Source organism: Saimiri boliviensis, chromosome 7 (genome assembly GCF_048565385.1).
Source record: "Saimiri boliviensis isolate mSaiBol1 chromosome 7, mSaiBol1.pri, whole genome shotgun sequence".
Taxonomy (NCBI): domain Eukaryota; kingdom Metazoa; phylum Chordata; class Mammalia; order Primates; family Cebidae; genus Saimiri; species Saimiri boliviensis.
In genome coordinates, this window is record NC_133455.1 from 60,908,540 (window position 1) to 60,928,845 (window position 20,306).

The following is a 20,306-nucleotide window of genomic DNA, read 5'->3' on the forward strand; positions in this document are numbered from 1 at the left end:
ATGAGTGCATTTCTCATGACAAACTAGGAGATTGACATTCTGGCTTCTGTAAGAGCATTTAAAGTGAATCTTTCCCAAGAAGGAGATCACCCCTGGAAAGGCTGGCAAAGTAGAACTTCAGGGCTACCAAGCCAAGAATCTGACCCTGGTTCCCACCCAGCAGCTGGTTTCTTTCTCTACTTGCTGAAAGAGTAAAAGAAGTTTAACTGTTATAGTGAGGCCTAGTAAGAATCCATAGCATCTCTAATCTGCAGTGATTATAAATTGCATTTTTAATCACTGCACCATTTTGTCTCAATTTTCTTTATACATATGTATTTTGGTGATCTAAAGTCTGTTTCTTTCATACACATTTCCATATTTTTCCTTATGTGTCCTATATGATAAATTTATATCCAGATGCAAGTCATTCATATTTTAGAATAAAAATATCTATAAAAGAGGAAGAATATTGAATACTGGGAATCATTCTATAAACATGGTATTGCTACTCCACAATGACAATTCTAACCCTTACTTAGTTCTGAGCTGGAATTAATACTCTTAAGTAGAGATAGTTGCTTTAAAATGTCCTGCAAAGAGAGGAAAGGCAACTTTCTCATACTGGGTGCTTCTTATCTGGTGCATTCCCAGTGAGGATACAAAAGGCTTTTATGAGCCAGGCTCCATAAGCACACAGGGTAGGAAACAGAGCATTGGGATCACATGAAAGCCGAAGAAGAATGTTGGTCTCAGGAAGGCTGGAATGGGACCAGAGCACAAGAGCCAGGGCTCTGCTCCTATAAAAGAGACCATAAAACCCCTAAGTGAGAACTCCAACTTTCCAAAAATAAGAAAAAGGGTTTTTCAAAATGAGACATGCTAAAAGCATCAGAATCTTCCCTTCACTCAAATTGTTCAGCGTGTATGATCTCATATCTTTACATATCCAGCCCTCAGTACAGTCATAAGGAAGATAAATCTCAACATTATGGTTTTTTTTTTTGCTGCTCTTAGCCTTTGAGAATGTGAATTGATTATTAATAATGTCATAAAAAATGAATAGTATAGAAGGACCATGATAATGGGAGAATATAAAATACAAGAGAAAAAATAATCTTTTCTCTACAACCCATGAACTGTTTTTTTACTGTCTACTCCATGGACAAATACATTGGGTAACAAGATGTTGGAAACAAAAATGCAAAGAAGTTATCTTTTCACCATGGTGTAAGGTCCAGGAGGGCAGGGATTTTTATCTTGTTTCGTAAACTGCTGTGTCTCCAGCACTTAGTATTGTGCCTGGAATATGGTAAAGATTTAGTATATCCATTGAATAAATTTTTGAATATTATCTCATGGAAGAAAAGATCACATCAAGATGAAAATATGAACCATCTATCTATGCTTGATTTCTGGTTCAAGTCCCAAATGTAGGCCTGGTTTGCTTGATGACTTAGAGAAAATGCCATATTTTCTGTAGGATATTTGATGGTTCTACTCATGTACTTTCCTCCACCTTGAGCATAAGGAATCTCTCTCTCTCTCTCTTTTCCCTACCAGGGTTCCCATACTGCTATTAAAATCTAGTTCACTGATAACTGCCTCATGGAGACTTTTCACGATTAATCAAATTGGAATTATTGTGCCTTACTCTGTGCATTTGCTGCAAGTAATAATTGGCATGATGGCAACATTAGAAAAACTTTATCTAAATTGACTTAGATTTTCCTCCTGTTCATTCCCTTGATTGTCATTTCTTCTTATAATATCACACTCTCCATTTCTTTTCTTACTGGCCTCTTTCACAGGGTTCAACATTTATTACTGACAATGTCCAACCCCTGCAACCTCCCACCATTATTAACATATCTGTTATATGAAAATTTCTCAATATCTAGGGCATTAAATGACTTATTCTCATTCTGCAGAACTCAAGAGGTAGTTGACACCAGTAGACAGAATACTGATCTGATAATCTTGTGACCTTGTTTCTAGAAGAAAATCTGTCACTAACCAGTTTTGTAAACTTGGGATACTCAATCTGCGTGCACTGCTCTTTTCTCAGGTGTAAGAGTGAGAGTTTGTCTAGAACAGGGCTTCTGTAAGTATGTATGTATGTTCTGTAACACCGGTCCTGAATATGTCATTCAAAAATATGTTCTGAGATGATATTCATTTCAGAATTGCTATATGTCACCTCCTTGAATATTAGAACGTTAAAGGCTCTGACAAGTCCTGAAATTAATAAACTGTTTTTCTTTACCTAATACTAATTATTTTTTTAAGAGATAGGTAGCATATTGGTAGTTCCTTATGAGGAAATCACTAGTTGAGCTTTCTGGGAAGCTTCGCTGCCATTGCAAATCTCTGTAGCTCCAATGCCAGCTACTGTAGGTACAGAAGTGAATAAGGTAAGATTTCTGCTTTTCAGGCATATAGGATCAAATGTGGGAGAGAGACAAATAAATGTGATATAGTGGCAATTGTAGATTAAAGGTCTGTTCAAGTAATAATGGACTTGAGGACTGAGAAGCTAGTAAATCTCCCCAGAGTGGGGACAGAGGTTGAGGAAGGGAAGGCTCCACAGGAGTGTGGCAATAGAGAAGGAGGGAAAGGATGTTCCAGGCAGAAGGAACAGGGCATAAAATCTGAAGGTGTGTTCTAGGCCTGGGAAATGATTCTGTGATTATGGAACCTAGAAGTGGAGGCTGCCTAGAAAGAAAGGGGAGGGAGAAAGTTCTGGGAAGTAGATGGAGGACTTGGTTGCCATGTGCTCTAAGTGCTACTTTAAGGAATCTGAAATTTATCCTACAGGTAAAAGGAAAATATCCTTAGATCAGTTTTATCATCAGAGGAATTGCCTAGTCAATAAGTTTCTCAAAAAGCGTTTTAAAGTGCCAAGGCAGAGAGGAGCTGGGAGAGGCTGGCAGGGAAATGAACTATGCTTCTGTTGACACAGCTCAAGTAAGAAATGATAAAGGGCTGAATAATGACAGCAAAAAAGGAGGAGATGGAGGAAATAGTTTCGACAGAAATTTAGGAGCTATACAGACAGTTAAGAGTGATTGGATAGAAAGAAAGAAGAATAAAAAATACCTCTACAAATTCAGCTCGGGAGAGTGTTGTGTGATTATAACATTAATAGGAATAGGAATTTCCAGGAGTGAACTGTTTCGTATAGATTCTGAACTGGACTGGGGGTTCTATTACACAGAGTCCTTCTCCTGTAAGCACACACTCATTGATTTTTGTGTTACGGAGTTCACGAGTGATTTAACTAAAGACTATACAGGATTCCTTTTAAGGACATTCAGCATCCACTAAAAGATCTATTTCAAACTAAAATTTGGTGGTATTCAACACATTCTTGTCAACAAAGCAGCATTTAAATCTGTAATTTTTAACAACATTTTTAGCCTCTAAATCATTTCTGGGACTGTAAATTAATTTTAGTTTTCATTCAATATGAAATTCTTTCTTCTTTCAACCATAGATTATTCTTTATAGAATAATATTTCAATAGAATATTGTGAAATTATTTCCATTTTCTAGTAGGAAACAAAATAGAATACAAACAATTTTAGTGCTGATCTATCTATTAAGCCATTATTTTTGGAATTAATCCTAAATCTGGCCTTTGTCTTTAACAGTAAATATTATTGTTGATAATGCATTAAAATATATTGTATTTGTAGTCAGGGAATGGGATTGTTTTAAAAACATTGGATGTCAGTGAAAATTAGAAATAATATTTTTCTTTTGTAAGGAGTTCATGCTTATTTATTGTGTGAAACTTAGGAAAGATTTTAAGGAATAATTTTCTCAACAACCTTTTAAAGTAGAGGGTTCCTTTATTTAGGGGGAGACAGGATGTGGAAACTAACATGACCCAGGCTGTTTACACAAAGCAGTCTACACCTCCCTGATTATGTCAGATAATTTTGCCTTTACCTGAGACAGCTGCCTTGTATTAGCACTAGAAACAAATAGTAAAATCTACAGTCACTGATCCATGACCACCTACCCATTCTGATTTTTTTTCGTCCAAGAGGACTTGGAATCCAGAAACTGAGTTGGTGGAGAGGAGCTGTTGCTAGACATAATATCAGAGAAAAGAAAGTACAGCATCCACCTTAAAAACAAACCAAGCTATCAAAACAACTGCGCATTATAAAATGAACATAATAGGAGCAGGCGGTGCCAGTTTATGATCTATTTCCTTTTACATCATAAAGAAATAAAGATAAAAAGGAAATGGTCTAATCATAATAGTCGAGGCTGCCTCTCCCTCTACAATTTCTGAAACCGTGGTGCATTTAAGGCAGCTCTGAAATTGTTTTGAAATAAATTTAGATGTTTTGGAGGGCAGATACATGTAATGGTTGTTTTACTATTCTGGGTTTACTATTCTGATTACTATTCCGGAAAAATGGTTGCTATGTCTAAACCTTGATATTTTGCAGATTTCTAAATGCATGTTATTGCATTTGGAAGAAATTTTGTAGTATTGAGAAAATGCAATGCAAAAATGAGTAGAGATACGATGTCCACTTAACTCAGAACATAACAGCCTTATTTCCCCACAGTCGAAATAGAGGGCAGGGAAGTCAGGCAGTGGTTTCTGAAAGCCAGCAACCTACTAGCACTGTGCCATTCTCTCGCCTGATCCAGTGCCACTTCCTTCACTTGATATCTGTTTACTTTAGAGGAGGCTGTTTTTGAGAAAGAATCATAAATATCCTGGCCCAGTGCCCCAGGAGCCATGACAAGCAAAGGAACATACTCGCCTGGAGATAGCCTTTGCGGTATTTAAATGTGTGGGTTAATTTTTTATCCACTTTAATAACTGTTTTATTCCTCCTTCTTCTTTGCTTTCTCTTTCTGCTCTGAAGCCGTGGGCACAGAAATCTCTGCAGGCAAGTTGTTCCAGAGCATATTGCAGGACAAACCTGTAACGAATAGTTAAATTCACGGCATCTGGAGTCCTAATCCTTTTCCGAAATGGCAGGTGTGAGTGGCTGTATAAAATATTCTATGTTTATCTTCAACTTCGTGTTCTGGGTAAGTGTTTTCCTTTTAATTATCAATTTTATGCAAGAAAGAGGATCTTGATATAAATATCGTAAACAAGAACAGACTGTACACTAGAGAAATAAGAGAAGGGGAAAATGTATTTTCCATGTACTTGTTTGGATTTGTTTGTTATTTCTTTGGTTATTTCAGTAATTGAAAATGAGCCAATGACTCAAAAAAGTGCACTTCAGAATCTGTGAGGATAAACATTTCATAAATGTTTTGATATTACAGCAAAAACAATCACAAAGGAAAAAATATCCCTTAATTAAAGGACAATTATCCTTAGTTGTATATCAAGCAGGCCTCCCTAACTAAGGACTCTGGTAAAAACATGGTCCGATTCCATCCAGAGCCTGACTGATTCCCTCCCTTCATCTCTGGGTTTGAACAGGTGAATTGCAAGGTGTGGAAAAATAAAGATCATTTTCAGAACCTCAAAGAAAAATCAAATGGGTCTTGAAAAACTTGAAGGGGAAATGATAAAATTCCTAAATCATAAGAAGATCAAACCAAGACTGTGGATATATATGTATGTATTGGCATTTTAAAGTTAGTATTTTGATGTGTCAACACCCCACCTTTTAATTGACAGGGCTTATATTTTAACAATTTGTTATGTTTCTCTTGAAAGTCCATTGACAAAGACATAACCAACACATTAATAGGTGGCATCTATCAATGGAAAATGGAAAAACAAGGTGTGAAAAGAGCAGGCTGGGATGTTGGGAAATTGACCTTATCATTTTTAGCGTAGATGGTACAATTAAAGATTGTTTAAATATCAGTCAGTGGAAATAGCCCGAAGTATTTAAGTGAAAAAAATATTTTGTAATACTGAAATAAAAGCTAGCTTGTCCACTCCAAGGATGAAAGAACTCTGGTTTTGTTTTTGTACCTGGTTGTCTCTAGTAAACAGGCATCTCATAGTGTTGCTATGTTTCTGTTCTATTAAAATAATGATGAACTTAATTAAACTTGACTACATGAATACAGCTTTGTCGTACAGACTGACTTTTCATTCAATAATCAGTAGGGCTAATGAGTACAGATAGATATATTGGTGAATTTTAAATAAGCAAGTAAATATTTTAAAAAGTAAAATAAAGGTTTGTACTTTGTACTTTCCTTTTAATGGGCTGCCTTTTATTAAATGCAAATATTAAATGTAGCTCATGCTACATATATGCCAGTTTTTTAGTTATTTCTGATACATTTCTTCCCTTGAGATACTTAAATTGATTAAACATTGGGAGTAGGATATATAAAAAAAGAAAGTCCTGTATCCTTTTGTTTGGTTTTGTTTCTAGCTTTTTTTTTTTTCTTATGGATAAATTTGAATATTCACAAAAGAAGACAGAATAGGTAATCAACTCCATTGTGCAGCCACAGTGGCCACAGAAAGATGGCCAATCTTTTTCCATTTATACTCTCTTCACTTCCCCACCCCATGTTATTTTGAAGCACCTCTTAGATATATAATTTTGTCTGTAAGCACTTTAGTATATATCTCTGAAAGGTAATAGTTTTTTTATAAAATGTAATCACAGCCAGATGCAGTAGCTTATGCCTGTAGCACTTTGGGAGGCAGAGGAGGGTGAATCATGACATCAAGAGTTTGAGACCAGCCTGGCCAACATGCTGAAACCCTGCCTGTACTCAAAATACAAAAAATTAGCTGGGCATGGTGGCACACACCTGTAGTCCTAGCTACTCAGGAAGTTGAGCCAGGAGAATTTCTAGAACCCAGCAGGCATAGGTTGCAGTAAAGCAAGATCGCGCCACTGCACTCCAGCCTGGGTGACAAAGCAAGACTCCATCTCAAAACAAAACAAAGAAACAAACAAAATGTAACCACAATATCATTATTACACTTTAAAAACTTAATAAGAATTTTTAAATCAATTGTCAAATGTTCATCCAGGGTTCAAATTTCCGGTTACTTTATAAATGTTCCTGTTAAAATCAGGATCCAAATAAGGTCCACACTTTGTGATTGGTTAATGTACGTTTCATGTCAGTTTTAATCTGTTGATTCTCCTTCAATCAACATCTCTTTTTCTCCCTACTGAAATGTTATGCACTGGTGTGTGTTTGTTTTATCACATTACCCACCTTCTGGATATTGCTATTTGCATACCTGTGGTGCAGCCTGATAAAATGGTCCTTTTTTGGGCACAGAAATCATAAGCGATTTTGTATTCTTTTATCAGGAGGCACTGGATGTCTGATTGTGTCCCTCTTTTGTGATGTTCATAGCCATTGATGGTCAAGTGCCAAAATCCATCATTAGTTCATTAAGAGGTTCAAAGGGATGATATTCTAGTTTCATCAACTTTTCTTTATTTATTAGCTGGAACACTTTCTGTAAGGAGAAATTTCTCATTTACTGTTTCATTTCCTGGGTATCCCCTTTTTAATTTTTTTCAAGTGGCATAAAATACTTCTTTCTTACTCTTTACGTACCATATCGCAAGTGATGATTTAAGTTACTAGTGTTTTCCAACAGTGATAAGCTAATATTTCTTTAAGTATCCTTATGAAATGATAGATCAACTTTATTGTAATATTTACCTTTATTAATGTGCAATTTGTTCCATCTCTGGCCAGCAGGATCTTCAAGATAACTCAAGTTCTTTTTAAATGATCATAACTTGATTACCTTTATAGTATTTGTTTTGACATGTTCCACATCACTTGCCTATTTTCTGCCCAGTCCTGGGATCAGCTATTTCTCCAAGAAGTTCTGATATTTTCTTTAAAGAACTGTAGTCATTGTTTTTCTTATATAATTCAGAATAGATATGGCATATTTAAACAAACCAAAATATTAATATGCTAATAAATGCATGGCTCCCACTTTATTGAAGATATTTCAAAGCACCCAAACCAGTGGCAATCTTCAAATTATGAAACAGTTAAAATATGTCTTTGTGGTATTAAAACATCCTGGAAAGTGCTAATAGCTATTGTGAAGACATCAGAGGTCAGTGTTTCATTAAACAGCTAATCAAAAACTTGGAATAGATCTGAATTATCAAAATAACTAAGATAGTCTAGAAAGGGGTAGGTTACAGATTCAGGATTATTTACCTACCTACCTTGATAGGGTTTAAGTTAGATTATAGAGGTCTGTATCATACCACACCCAGATATTACCATTGCTTTCCTGGGGAGCTCTGATTTTTATCATTATTATTATTATTGGGATGGAATCTCACTCTGTTCCCCAGGCTAGAGTGCAGTGGCACAATCTCAGCTCACTGCAACCCCTACCTTCTGGGTTCTAGTGATTTTCCTGCCTCAGCCTCTTGAGTAGCTGGGATTATAGGCATGCACCACCACACCCAGCTAATTTTTTTGTATTTTTAGTAGAGATGAGGTTTCGCCATGTTGTCCAGGCTGGTCTTGAAATCCTGACCTCAGGTGATCCTCCCACCTCAGCTTCTCAAAGTGCCAGATTACAGGTGACTCTCTTCTCAAAGAGCCACCACACCAGGCAGGAGCTCTTATCATTTTATGGTTATATTATTTGTTTGTTTCTCTGATAATAGAGACAAGTCTTTATGATGCTGTAGGTTTCAGTTAGACCTTTGTAATGTCCCTTGGCTATTCCTATCACCAGCATATGTGGTGGGATTTACAATCTCTATATAATAGATTTTGAAATGGAATCTTTCAGTGAGAGCAACAGTTACAAAAACCAGTGATAACTTCTTAGCCAACAGGTGACATCAATATTTCAAATTAAAATATAGGCAGCAGGAGTCATCTCTGAGGTTAGGGAAGTTTCCTACTTTTACTCTCCCTTCTACTCCCAGCTCAGAGCTCTCAGCTGGAGTTTTACCATTCTTCACAGGAAGTTAGCAATTTGTCACATTCCTAATGTTTACTTAAGTAAAAATTTTAATGATCCCACTGATGTGGTTTTCTTATAGATGCCCAAGGCCTTATGTTTTCAAATGCGTTCTTCCAGGTATAACTTGCAAAACTGAGCCTTTGCAAAGTAGAGCCAGATGTTGAAATATCTCTTAGATATACACATGGTCATTTAATCTAAACAGACCAGGTTCTTTTCAGGGACAACTTGAAATATACCACATAAGTATATGGTGATTTCCATTTGTTAGAATTACTAACTGAAAAAAAACATGTAAAAGTGAAAGTTATTCCTGATCACTAATGCTGGCGTTTGATGCAAGTTAGAGAACTGTAAGTACTGCAGGTAATAGATAAATTACAGGTACAAAACCTATTTCTCTGAGTCTTGTTTCAAAAATAGATGAAATGCCCCAGTTTTTAAATGCTCCTCTCAGTTAGTTCAAGCCTGGGATATTGTAGATGCTTATGGTACCTTAGGGGTCTGAGTGAGTATGAAACATGGGGCCTCTGGCTGGTGAATGCAGTGGAATAATGACCAGAGACAGAGAGCTACGGAGAGGCCAGCTCTTAATGAAGGAAAGCAGAATGAGTTATATTATCAATTCCAAATGAGTCATAGGGAGGAGCCAAATTGTAAAGCTGAATGTATTAGTAACTGAAGGAAGCCAATGCTTGAGGAGGTTTGAAGAGAGCAGAAAGAAGTTGGAACTTGGGGAGATTCCAGGATCCAGAGTTTCAGTATTCATCATTGTATTTTATGCGATGTTCAGGCCTTGAGACTGGATGTGCTGAGAGCAATTAAAAGATTGGAGGCAAAGCAGACATAACCCTGAGATAGTGGTACACTAAAAAGAATAGGACACAATTATATTTTATTGTGTCCATTGATGAAATCTTTCAAGATGATAACCTAAGAATGGCTGAAATGTATGAATTTAGTAAATATATTGGTTGCCTGGCCCTATGTAATTAACATGGAGCTAAAGCGTTAGAGCCCACTGGTTGATAGAGCAGGCTGAATGTCAGCCCCTTCATCAGTAGCTGTGCTTCTCTGGGGAAAATGGTTAACCTCTCTGTGCTTTTATTGTCCTCATCTGTAAAAATGGGGATAGGAGTAGTATCTAGCTTGTGGGTCTGTGGTGTTGATTAAATAAGTTAATACGTACAAAGAAGTAGGAATTAACACTAGATAAATATTTAAGAAAAAGACATTTCAACAAGTATTTTATAGGCATTTTTATGAAGCAGAAATATGTAAACATTTGGCATAGCAATGAATAAATTTAAATGGTGAGTTTTGAAACAAAGAGGAAATAAGATAGCAAGAACTATAATAAGGCAGAAATTCTTCTATCATAAATTAAGGGAATGGAGACAAAGTGTAAACAGACTGAGATTCCAATCCTGAATCTACCCCTTCTTGTTCTGGAATATGTCCCTTGGCTTTTCCGTGCTCCAGTCTTTGCATTTGTAAAATAAAAATGATCATTTTACCTGGCAGGATTAATTGTAAAGATCAACTGAGCTATTTTATGAAAACCTGTAACCAAGGACTGACCATCAAAAATAGCACAATTAACATATTTTTTCCTGATTCCAAATATTGTAATTGCTTTTTAATTTAAGACTATTAGAATATACTGTGACAGTATTTCATCCATAATGGACTGTTAAAATGTAAATACAATTTTAGCCCTACTATAACCTTCCTCTCATCTCATTGTCTAAGTCCTTCAAGGCCTGCTGTGTCTGGTATGGTACCAGTCTGGCTCTTACCATCTCTATCTCATAATAGATCTTTGATTTTTGTTTTTGAAGCTACAATGCATAACTCTTTTTTTTAAATGGTGAAAGACAAGACTTTTCCTTACACTAAAGTAAAATATGTTTTACATTTTATTGTGTTGGCATTGGTCCAAATTAAATAATCTGGTAAAGTCATTAAAGGAATTTAAGAATTTAAGTTCTGTCCTTCATTGTTCCTTTTCTCTGAGTAAACATTACCACTTAAAAGAACTTGTTTTTAAGAGTTTATCTGGGTTCAAAAAGTGTTGATTTTTATATAGCCTTGTTACTTAACTGCACATCTTGTCAAATTTTCTACTTTTTTCTGCCTATCCCAACTTCTTCCTTCCTCTTGAATCTTGAGTGAATGGTGATTAGTCATTCGCCATTTTCCTGGTCCAATATAGCTTCTCACAAACAAACTTAGAGGCATGATAAGGATATTTTTTCTTTAAACCACTGTGACTTTTCTTTTGTATGCTAGCAGAAACATAGGGCTAGAATTACATGGAAAATAATCATTCCAGGCTTAATAGAGATAACTTCTTGTCCATAGACCTGTGAGTGAATTGTGGATGAGAAATAGAGTTATTCTCATCAAACTTACAAATTACAATGTAACATTTCAACAGTCTGTACATGAGTATGTCTAACTTACGTCTTCCAGGTTGTGACAATGATAAGCTGCTGTCGCTGGATAGATGGGAGGGTGTGGAATTAGTTTCATTCGATCCTAATTGTATTCTAATTTTTTTTTTTCTGCAGCTATGTGGTGTCGTAATCCTGGCATTAGCAATATGGATACGAGTAAGCGATGATACTCAAGAGGTAAATGTGTAAAAACAAGTCACCCTTTCCCCAACATAGTTTATTTCTTTTATAATAATGAAAGTTATGACAATAATAGTAATAAACATGTCTAAAGGGTTTTTCTTGACTGCTTCATATAAACACTTCTGCTGTTATGTGATTTTATAATTCAGTTCAATCAATCAAAATTACTATGTGGCTAGCACTGTGCTAGGTGTGGAAAAATCCTTCTAGAGAATGGAGGAGGTGTTATTCAAAAAATTCAAAAAAATTCAATGAAATGCAGGTGGGAAGGGGCCAAAGTGGAAAGTGTCCTCCTTTACTATTTGTTTAAGGCCAGCTTGAGGATACAGGCCACCTCTCCTTCTCACCAAGAATAATTTTTATAATAGAAGATATTGACAATAATTTAGTTGATTCCAAGGTGTTTAGTCCATAAGGAAAGAAGATGAGACGTTCTTTTGGAGAAGAAGAATTTGAATCTGTGTTTTTTTTTTTTTTTTTTTTTTTTTTTTTTTTTTTTTTTTGAGACAGAGTGTCCCTCTTGTTACCCAGGCTGGAGTGCAATGGCACGATCTCGGCTCACCACAACCTCCGCCTCCTGGGTTCAAGCAATTCTCCTGCCTCAGCCTCCTGAGTAGCTGGGATTACAGGCACGTGCCACCATGCCCAGCTGATTTTTTGTATTTTTAGTAGAGACGGGGTTTCACCATGTTGACCAGGATGGTCTCGATCTCTCGACCTCGTGATCCACCAGCCTCGGCCTCCCAAAGTGCTGGGATTACAGGCTTGAGCCACCGCGCCCAGCCACGAATCTGTGTTTTAAAGGCAACAAAGTACAAGGATAGTTGTTATTTACCTGTGGCAACTGACAGTGAAGGTAACCGCCTGCCACTAGTGGCTGACTGAGCTGGTGTAACTCTGTAATTAGCTGGGGATGTCCAGATTCTTGCTATCTGTATAAGATTAACCTAACCCATTTTCCTCCCACACACACCATTCCATGACCCGTGGCAAAGCTCTAACCCAGTTCTACAGGTCAGGAGGAAGTGTATTCCGTGTGGTTAATTCCGGCCTCAGCTGTTGGACTCCACTCGTGTGGCGTCTGTTTGATGCCACATTATCACAAATGTGGAAAGAATCGGGGGAAAGAGGAAGAGGGGAGTGCGCAGGGGTTATGCTGTCAGTGTTATGAAACATAATGCCCCCCTGGCATCATTTCCTGGCTCCCGTGCTTTTATTCTTTTCTCTCCTCTCTTCTTTTCTGGGGCATCCCTCCCGGCAAATTCTTATTCTAACACATCCAGAGCCATTTATTTGTTCCTTGTTTTCTGGGCTCTTGCCACCATTCAGGATCACTTCTTCTACTGCTAGAGCCTTTTTTAAGGTATTTGCCTACATACAGAGAATTTCTCCTCTCTGAGAAGAAATTTGATTCCAAGTTGATAATTACTGCAAGATTATTAAGCCAGCAATTAGGAAAATGCATTTTCTACTAAAACATTATTATGCCATGGTGCAGCTAAATACCTTTGAACACAACCCAGTGGAAAGAAAGATGAAAAGGGAATTAACGTCTGCTCTGTTTTCTTGCTACAGTGGGTGGCTTTTCTAAAAATTTATTTCTCACTTCATCTCTCTGGATGTTTTTTTTCCCTCTCTCTCCTGTTGTTCTTTTCCTTTTAAAATTCACTTTCTGTCCTTAGAGAGCCCAGAGAACCACAGTGGCAGTTAGCGGCTTTCACATTGTGTGCCTCACCATGGTGAAGAAATTGGGTGGGAGATGGTGTGGCAGCTTTTTAGTAACATCCTAGTCCATCAGGATTTCACTTATTGTTTTCTACTGGTAACTGTTAACTGTGACTTCATGACAGCCTGGAGTTCTGGTGTTTGGGACCAAGAAGAGCATTTGAAGATGTGCAGAATTTTCATCCTGTAGAATCCTAAGTCTTACTTTGGGACTCATAATTAAGTCCAGAGATTAACAGTCACCTACTTACAGGCTGCTTTGGCATCTTCAAGATGTGTGTGCAGCCTGCAATTTATTTTATTTTATTATTTTACTTCCCGTTGATACTTTCTTTCCCTCCCAGTGCTTCTGGCAAACAAATTTGGTGTTTAGTCTGTTAAAAAAAAATGGCACATATTGAATGTATTAAAGGGGAACTATTGTCCTTGAGAGGGTGCTACTCCACATCTGGGGATATGAATGAATTAATAGAGCTAGACAGCATCTTTAGTTACATTTTGCCTCATGCTTCATCAGCCTTTCACCCTGAACAAAAGCCAGTGTCTGCCAGGATAACATTAACCAGCTTGACTTACATGTATATAATTGGCTTGATTTGTGTTTATCTCAAGCCAGTGACAAAGAATCAAGACTGAGCAAAGAGCTGAATTTCTTATTAGTGAAAAAACAGAGGTAGCTGTTTTGGAAGGAAAAAACGTGAGCATAAACATGCAAAAGGAGGATGTCAGATGTCAGGGAAATGACATCTTTTTGCTGAAGTATCTCAGTATCTCCCAGGGACCCTTTTTTCTACCTCAGGATAAAGTTAGCACCATGAGGAAAAGCACATGGGCAGCCATTCTTGTCCCAGGAGGTCCCTCTGATCCAAAGAGGATTCCTGAGTCCTCATCTTTCAGGCCCAGCTCCATTTCTCTGTCTTTTAAATTCTCCTGTTGTCCTAAGACACACAGGGACACAGTGTTCGTTCGAGACAGCTTTTCAAACCCTCCTGTGTCTCCCCTGGTGCAAACATCTGAACTCAGATTTCCACTTCATTCTTGAATAAGAATAACCTCTTGTCGGGCTGGCCTTGGAACAATGGCCACTAGAGAATCAATGCACTGCTTTCTGGCTAGTCTCTGGCAGTAGGTTACCCTGCCCAGCCTAGCATCATAGAAGCATCTCACTACTTGCTGCGCAAGTGCTGATCATGCTCTCTTGGCCTCACGTGTAAATATTTGAGCTGTTATTTGTCTGGGATAGCTGTTCTAACTTCTGTTAACCCAGCTAGCGTGGTTTACATCCTTTTGTAGGGTTTGCCTGTACTGGCCGCAGTATTCTAGTGAAGCAATATTTAGTGTTAAGTCCATAGTGCTGGTTTCCTAACACTGCTGTTTGTGTCACATCTGTTTTGATTCCAATGTCATGCCTGTTTATTAACACAACTGATTTTTCAGCTATGATATTAATAAGAAAACAATAACAAAGAAACAAAAGCCCAATCAAATGAAAATCTTTAGGACATAACCAAGCTTTCAAACTAGGTAAATTGAAACATTATCTCTAAGCAAAGACTTTTAGAGACAAAGGAGGCCTTAGCTATCACAGAGGTTGACTCAATCCCCTTTTATAAATGAGGAAACTGGAGCTCAATAGATTGGATGACTGTTCCAGGTTTACACACTTATTTATTAGGACCCTGACAGAATACAGATACTTGTTTTAATGCTTTTATAACTTCAGCACACTCCTTCCTATTGATTGTTGAATGAAAGTTTCCTCTAGGCAATAAGAGGATTTAAAAAACCTTGAAAAAGAAAAATATTGTTAGAGCAGTAGCAGTCATTTTTGTATTGACTATTAAGGGAGCTGATGTACATGTTATATAGCCCATTCTGGGAGGCAGAGGTTTTGAGTTAGTCTAGGAACTAGTGGTCTCTCTAGAGACAGCCCAGTAGATAGAAGTGATAGAAGACAAATGGGCTACGTATAGCGTTTATGCATAACACACGCACAAGGCTTTACTTTTTTCATTGTGATTTACTTCTGGATAAATCCACTTAGGGAGGACAAGAGGTAGACTGAGGCTAGGTGTTATGAGGGTGATGAAGACAAGTATGTGTGTGTTGTTGGGAGAACTGAATTATGCCTGATGGGTAGCCCTCCCACTATAAAAGGCCCTAGGATTTTTTTTTTCTTCATATCTCATTAACAGTAAAAATAAAGAGTTTCTAGATGATTCTATGGACTATGACTTTTGGAACCAAAGAGATAAAATTGATATGGAATATCAGGAACTGGATTTTTTTTTTTTTTAATGAAGATACAAAGCATTTTTATTAACCCATGGAAGTTCCCTCATGTCCCTTTTCAGTTAACTCTTGCTTTCCCTTCTGCCTTGCTCAAAGTGAAGCACTGCTTTGATTTTTATAACTATAGTTTTGCTTATTCTTGAACTTTATGTAAATGGAATCAGAAAGTATTTACTTTTTTTCTGTGGCTTCTTTAGCGTAGCGTAATGACTCTGAAATTCATTCATACTGTTGTGTCTATCAATAAAGAACTTGAACTTTTTAAAGAATTAAAAACCATAACAACACATGCTTTATAATGCTAATTTATGTAGAATACGCAAAATATGTGAACCAAAGATCACATCAAGAAGAGTAAAAGTAATTGTCCTAAGCTTTTTAAAATAGGGTTTAAAAAAACTTATTATATTTCTTCCACCCAGCTTTCAACATATCATTTTAGAAAAATATAAGGTTGGAAACATTACTCAGGCAAGGAGCACTTCAGTGGAATGTAGGCTCCATGATGGTAAGGATTTGTACTTTTTAAGATCACTGATGTATTTCAGGGTCCTAGCACAGGAATTGACACATAGTAGGCACTCAATGGATATTTTTTGAATTAACAAAATAAACGTCAAGGAAAGGGATTTTCTGCCATTAATCTCTTTTTTTATTTCAGATTCTCAGCTCTGAAGATTTAGGCTCTAGCCCCTATATTGCTGTAAACCTACTGATTGCTGTAGGTGCCGTCATCATGATTCTGGGCTTCCTGGGATGCTGTGGTGCTATAAGAGAAAGTCGCTGCATGCTTCTGCTGGTGAGTTCTCCAAACAAATCCCAGTGTCCAACCTTGAGACTCCAGAGGATTCTCTCCCATCCCTATTGTCTGTTAAAAGAACATGTCATGATTGGTGAAATTCTAACTGTAACTTCTCTTTAGAAGGTTTGATTGTGGAAGCTAATATGGCTTACATTTGGCTTGGTTTGGCTTAGAAACTGGAGGATACTCTGAGAGGAGACAAATTTTAATGATTCATCCATTCATTCATTCACTCATTCAACATTACTGCCATACCTCTATGTGCCAAGTATTGTGCTAAATGATATATGAGACCTTTAGAACCTACTAGGGAAGATTAACAAGTAAGCAAATAGCTACAGTGGGAGTGGCCCCAGAAGCAAAGGGCAGGACAGGGGATGGGACTTTCAAGCCAGGGCAGAAATGAATAAGGTATTTGTATGAGTGAAGGTAGGAAGAGCTTTCTGGGAAGATGACCTGGCAGTATGACCTGGCAGTATGGTGCTGGTGTGTTTGGGAACTGAGAAGCCTTGGGCATGGCAGGAGACTGGCAAACACTGTTTCCAGTAAATGATGCAAGATGAATCCAAGTGTGGGTTGTGGTAAGGTCATAGGGTGTTCTATACGTTATGCTAAACAAAGTTTAAAGGAATAAGATAATTAGAATTCTCTCTTAGAGAGCATCAAGGAGGATAAATTGGGTTTGGATAATTCACAGGCATTTACTTTTAACATATATAGTAGAAAATGGATATAGTAAACATATTAGAAAAAAATCAGTGTTTATCAGATACAAATATGACATGGAAGTTTATCAGATCTAATCTAAACTTATTCCTCTAATAAAATGAGGATTATATCAGTACCCGAAAAAAATGTTTACAACTCTTTGTTTATTACAAGGGACGGTAAGGACAGAGTTTTAAAGAGATTCTAATAACATTCCTACTGATCGCTTTTTGATCAATAAGGCCTCATTTGCAAGTGGTGAATTTAATTACTCAAGGAGCTTGTTTTAAAAAAATAATCATCTTTGGGCTGCATCCTTCAAAATTATGATTCAGTGTATCTGAGGCTGCTTTCAGGAATCTGTGTATGTAACAAGATGCCAGATGATTCTGATAGTGGTGAAAATGCTGTTTCAAAGCTAGGTCTGAGTTTGTGTTAGTTTGTGTTTGATGAAGAAAGAGCAGGAAGAAAATAATATTCAAATAAACTCATCTAAGTTTTCAAACTTCCCTCTAGTCAATATCATACAGATATCAATAGTTGTTTCGGGAATTTTTTATCTGAACCGTTTTCTTCAATCAATCTCTGAAACAAAGGTTTCTGGGTAGTAATAAACTAAAATTTTTCAGCTTGAAGTAAAAAGTGGATTAAATGAAGAGTGTGACTGACACTCTCACTGTGGTGTAATCCGAGCTGTGGAGAGAAGCGCTGTGCCAGAATGTCCCCAGATGTTACTGAATGCACTGAGGATAATGTATCTTTCTTTCCCTCTTCTTCAGTTTTTCATAGGCTTGCTTGTGATCCTGCTACTGCAGGTGGCGGCAGGTATCCTAGGAGCTGCTTTCAAACCTGAGGTGTGTGCACAGATGTTTGAAAATTTTGAAAAAGTTTGAAAACTTGAAATACTACCACATGCATGAATAATGTAAAGTACTTTTCAATTTTCAGTCTGATCGCATCTTGAATGAAACTCTCTATGAAAACACAAAGCTTTTGAGTACCACAGATGGAAGTGGGAAAGAATTCCAACAAGTCATAATTGGCTTTCAAGAAGAGGTAATTAGAATTTGTTGTTCATTTTAGAGAGTTGGACATAATTCTTCTGTGTTTAATTTTTAACTCACATATTTTTTAAAGATTGAAAAAATGTCTCCATTTTGCAGATTTTGATTGATTATTCTGTCACCATGCAGTAAGAAAAATCTAAGAATGTTTGTAATTATTTTCTCACCTCATACGAAGTTCTAAAGCAGTTTTGAAAGACAGAAATTAAGAAGATTTGTTTATGACAGGTTAAGCCTCAATTGAGTTAAATCAATAATAGTTTTAATATTTTCCATTTAAAAGGGTAATATGTCTGAGAATCACCTTTTTTTTTCTCTCTCTCTCTCCTTTTTTTTTTTTTTTATTTTTTATTTTTTTGAGACAGAGTCTTACACTGTTACCCCGGCTGGAGTTCAGTGGTACATTTTCTGCTCACTGCAACCTCTGCCTCCCAGGTTCAAGTGATTTATCCTTCCTTAGCTTTCTGAGTAGTTGAGACTACAGGCATGCGCCACCACACCCAGCTCATTTTTGTATTTTTAGTAGAGATGGTGTTTCACCATGTCAGGTTGGTCTCGAACTACTGATCTCAGGTGATCCACCTGCCTTAGCCTCCCAAAGTGCTGGGATTACAGGGGTGAGCCATGGCACACAACCTCTCTCTCTTCTTTTTAAAAAATAAGTGAGCTGGGTGCAGTGGCTCGCACCTATAATCTCAGCACTTTGGGAGGCTGAGGTAGGTGGATCATTTGAGGTCAGGGGTTTTAAACCAGCCTGACCAACATGGTGAAACCCCAACTTACTAAAAATACAAAAATTAGCAGGGCACGGTGGTGCGTGCCTGTAATACCAGCTACTTGGGAGGCTGTAGCAGGAGAATTGCTTGATCCTGGGATGCAGAGGATGCAGTTAGCCAAGATTGCACTACTGCACTCAGGCCTGAGTGACAACGTGAGACTCTGTCAAAAAAAAATTATTAATTATTTTAAGGACAGGGTGTCACTCAGGCCGGAGTGCAGTAGTATAATCATAGCTCACTGCAATTCTGCAATTTCGACCACCAGGGGCTCAAGCGATCTTCCCACCTCAGCTTCCTGGGTAGCTGGGACCATAAGCATACAACACCACATGTGGCTACCTTTTTAAAAATTATTATTATTTTTGTAGAGACAGGGATCTCACTATGTTGCCTAGACTGGTCTCAAACTCCTGATCTCAAGTGATCCTCCTGCCTTGACCTCCCAAAGTGCTGGGATTACAAGCATGAGCAACCATGTCTAGCCTCTCTTTTTCTCATTCTAAGCCTTCACTGCTTCTCTGTCTCATAAAATAGTAATAGCTAACATTAATTGCTACTATGTGCAGTTTTTATATCCTGTAGCTCATTTAATACCCAAAACAACCCTATGGGATGGGTAATATCATTATCTTCATTAACCCCATTTTACAGATAAGGAGATTGGGATTTAGGGAGGTCTAACAGCTACCAAGTGATGGGGTTGGAATTTGAAAATTTGAACCCAGATCTGTCTGACCAGTCTATTATTTTTTTTAAATCAATACACTATCCTCTCATTTTTTTCTTTAAAGTCAAAATTTGGGTAGGCATTGGAGCTCTTTTACTATCTGGCTCCTACCAAATCCTTTAACTTTACTAAGTACTGCTCCCTAGAGTAAACTCTAGTCCAGCCAGGTCTGTGTACTCAGGGTCCCTTCCTTTCTTTGCATAGATTTCCATCCTTGGAGTGCTCTTACTACTTTTTCTTTCTGATATATACTTTAAAGTTTGACAAAAATGTTAGGTACTCTGTGGAATTCCTCCCAACCATGCCATCCTCATTTTGAATTTCTATCACATTAACTACTTGTAGTAGTATTCACTTTATGCATGTCATGGAAATTCACAGAATCTTAGGAGAGGCTTGAATTTTATAGGTCATTTACTCTGACTTCTCACTGATAAATATATTTTACATTTACGGTCATCTACCCTCAAATGAAATATTAAAGGGGTGAAAGTTTACTGATTTTTGCCCATCCTGCTTATACACAAGTCTGGTGATTAGTATGTTCTTTCTTAGTTTGAAACAAAATCTGCCTTCCTAGGATTTACATCATTTAGTACTAGTTTTTCCAGAGTTTCAGAGGAAAAAAATATTGATGCTATTATATATAATAG

General features: G+C 37.2%; 1 protein-coding gene across 1 annotated transcript in view; it reads left to right on the forward strand.

Moving 5' to 3' along the window:
- Positions 1 to 4,608: 4,608 nt before the first annotated feature.
- The window catches only part of TSPAN8 (tetraspanin 8), a 28,070-nt gene continuing 12,372 nt past the window's right edge, over positions 4,609 to 20,306 (forward strand). Inside the window, exons 1-5 of the mRNA XM_003927801.4 lie at positions 4,609 to 5,043; positions 11,488 to 11,550; positions 16,235 to 16,372; positions 17,863 to 17,937; positions 18,032 to 18,139. Coding sequence (XP_003927850.1) covers positions 4,984 to 5,043; positions 11,488 to 11,550; positions 16,235 to 16,372; positions 17,863 to 17,937; positions 18,032 to 18,139 — 444 coding nt within the window. The 5' untranslated portion in view covers positions 4,609 to 4,983. The remainder of the gene's footprint in view (positions 5,044 to 11,487; positions 11,551 to 16,234; positions 16,373 to 17,862; positions 17,938 to 18,031; positions 18,140 to 20,306) is intronic.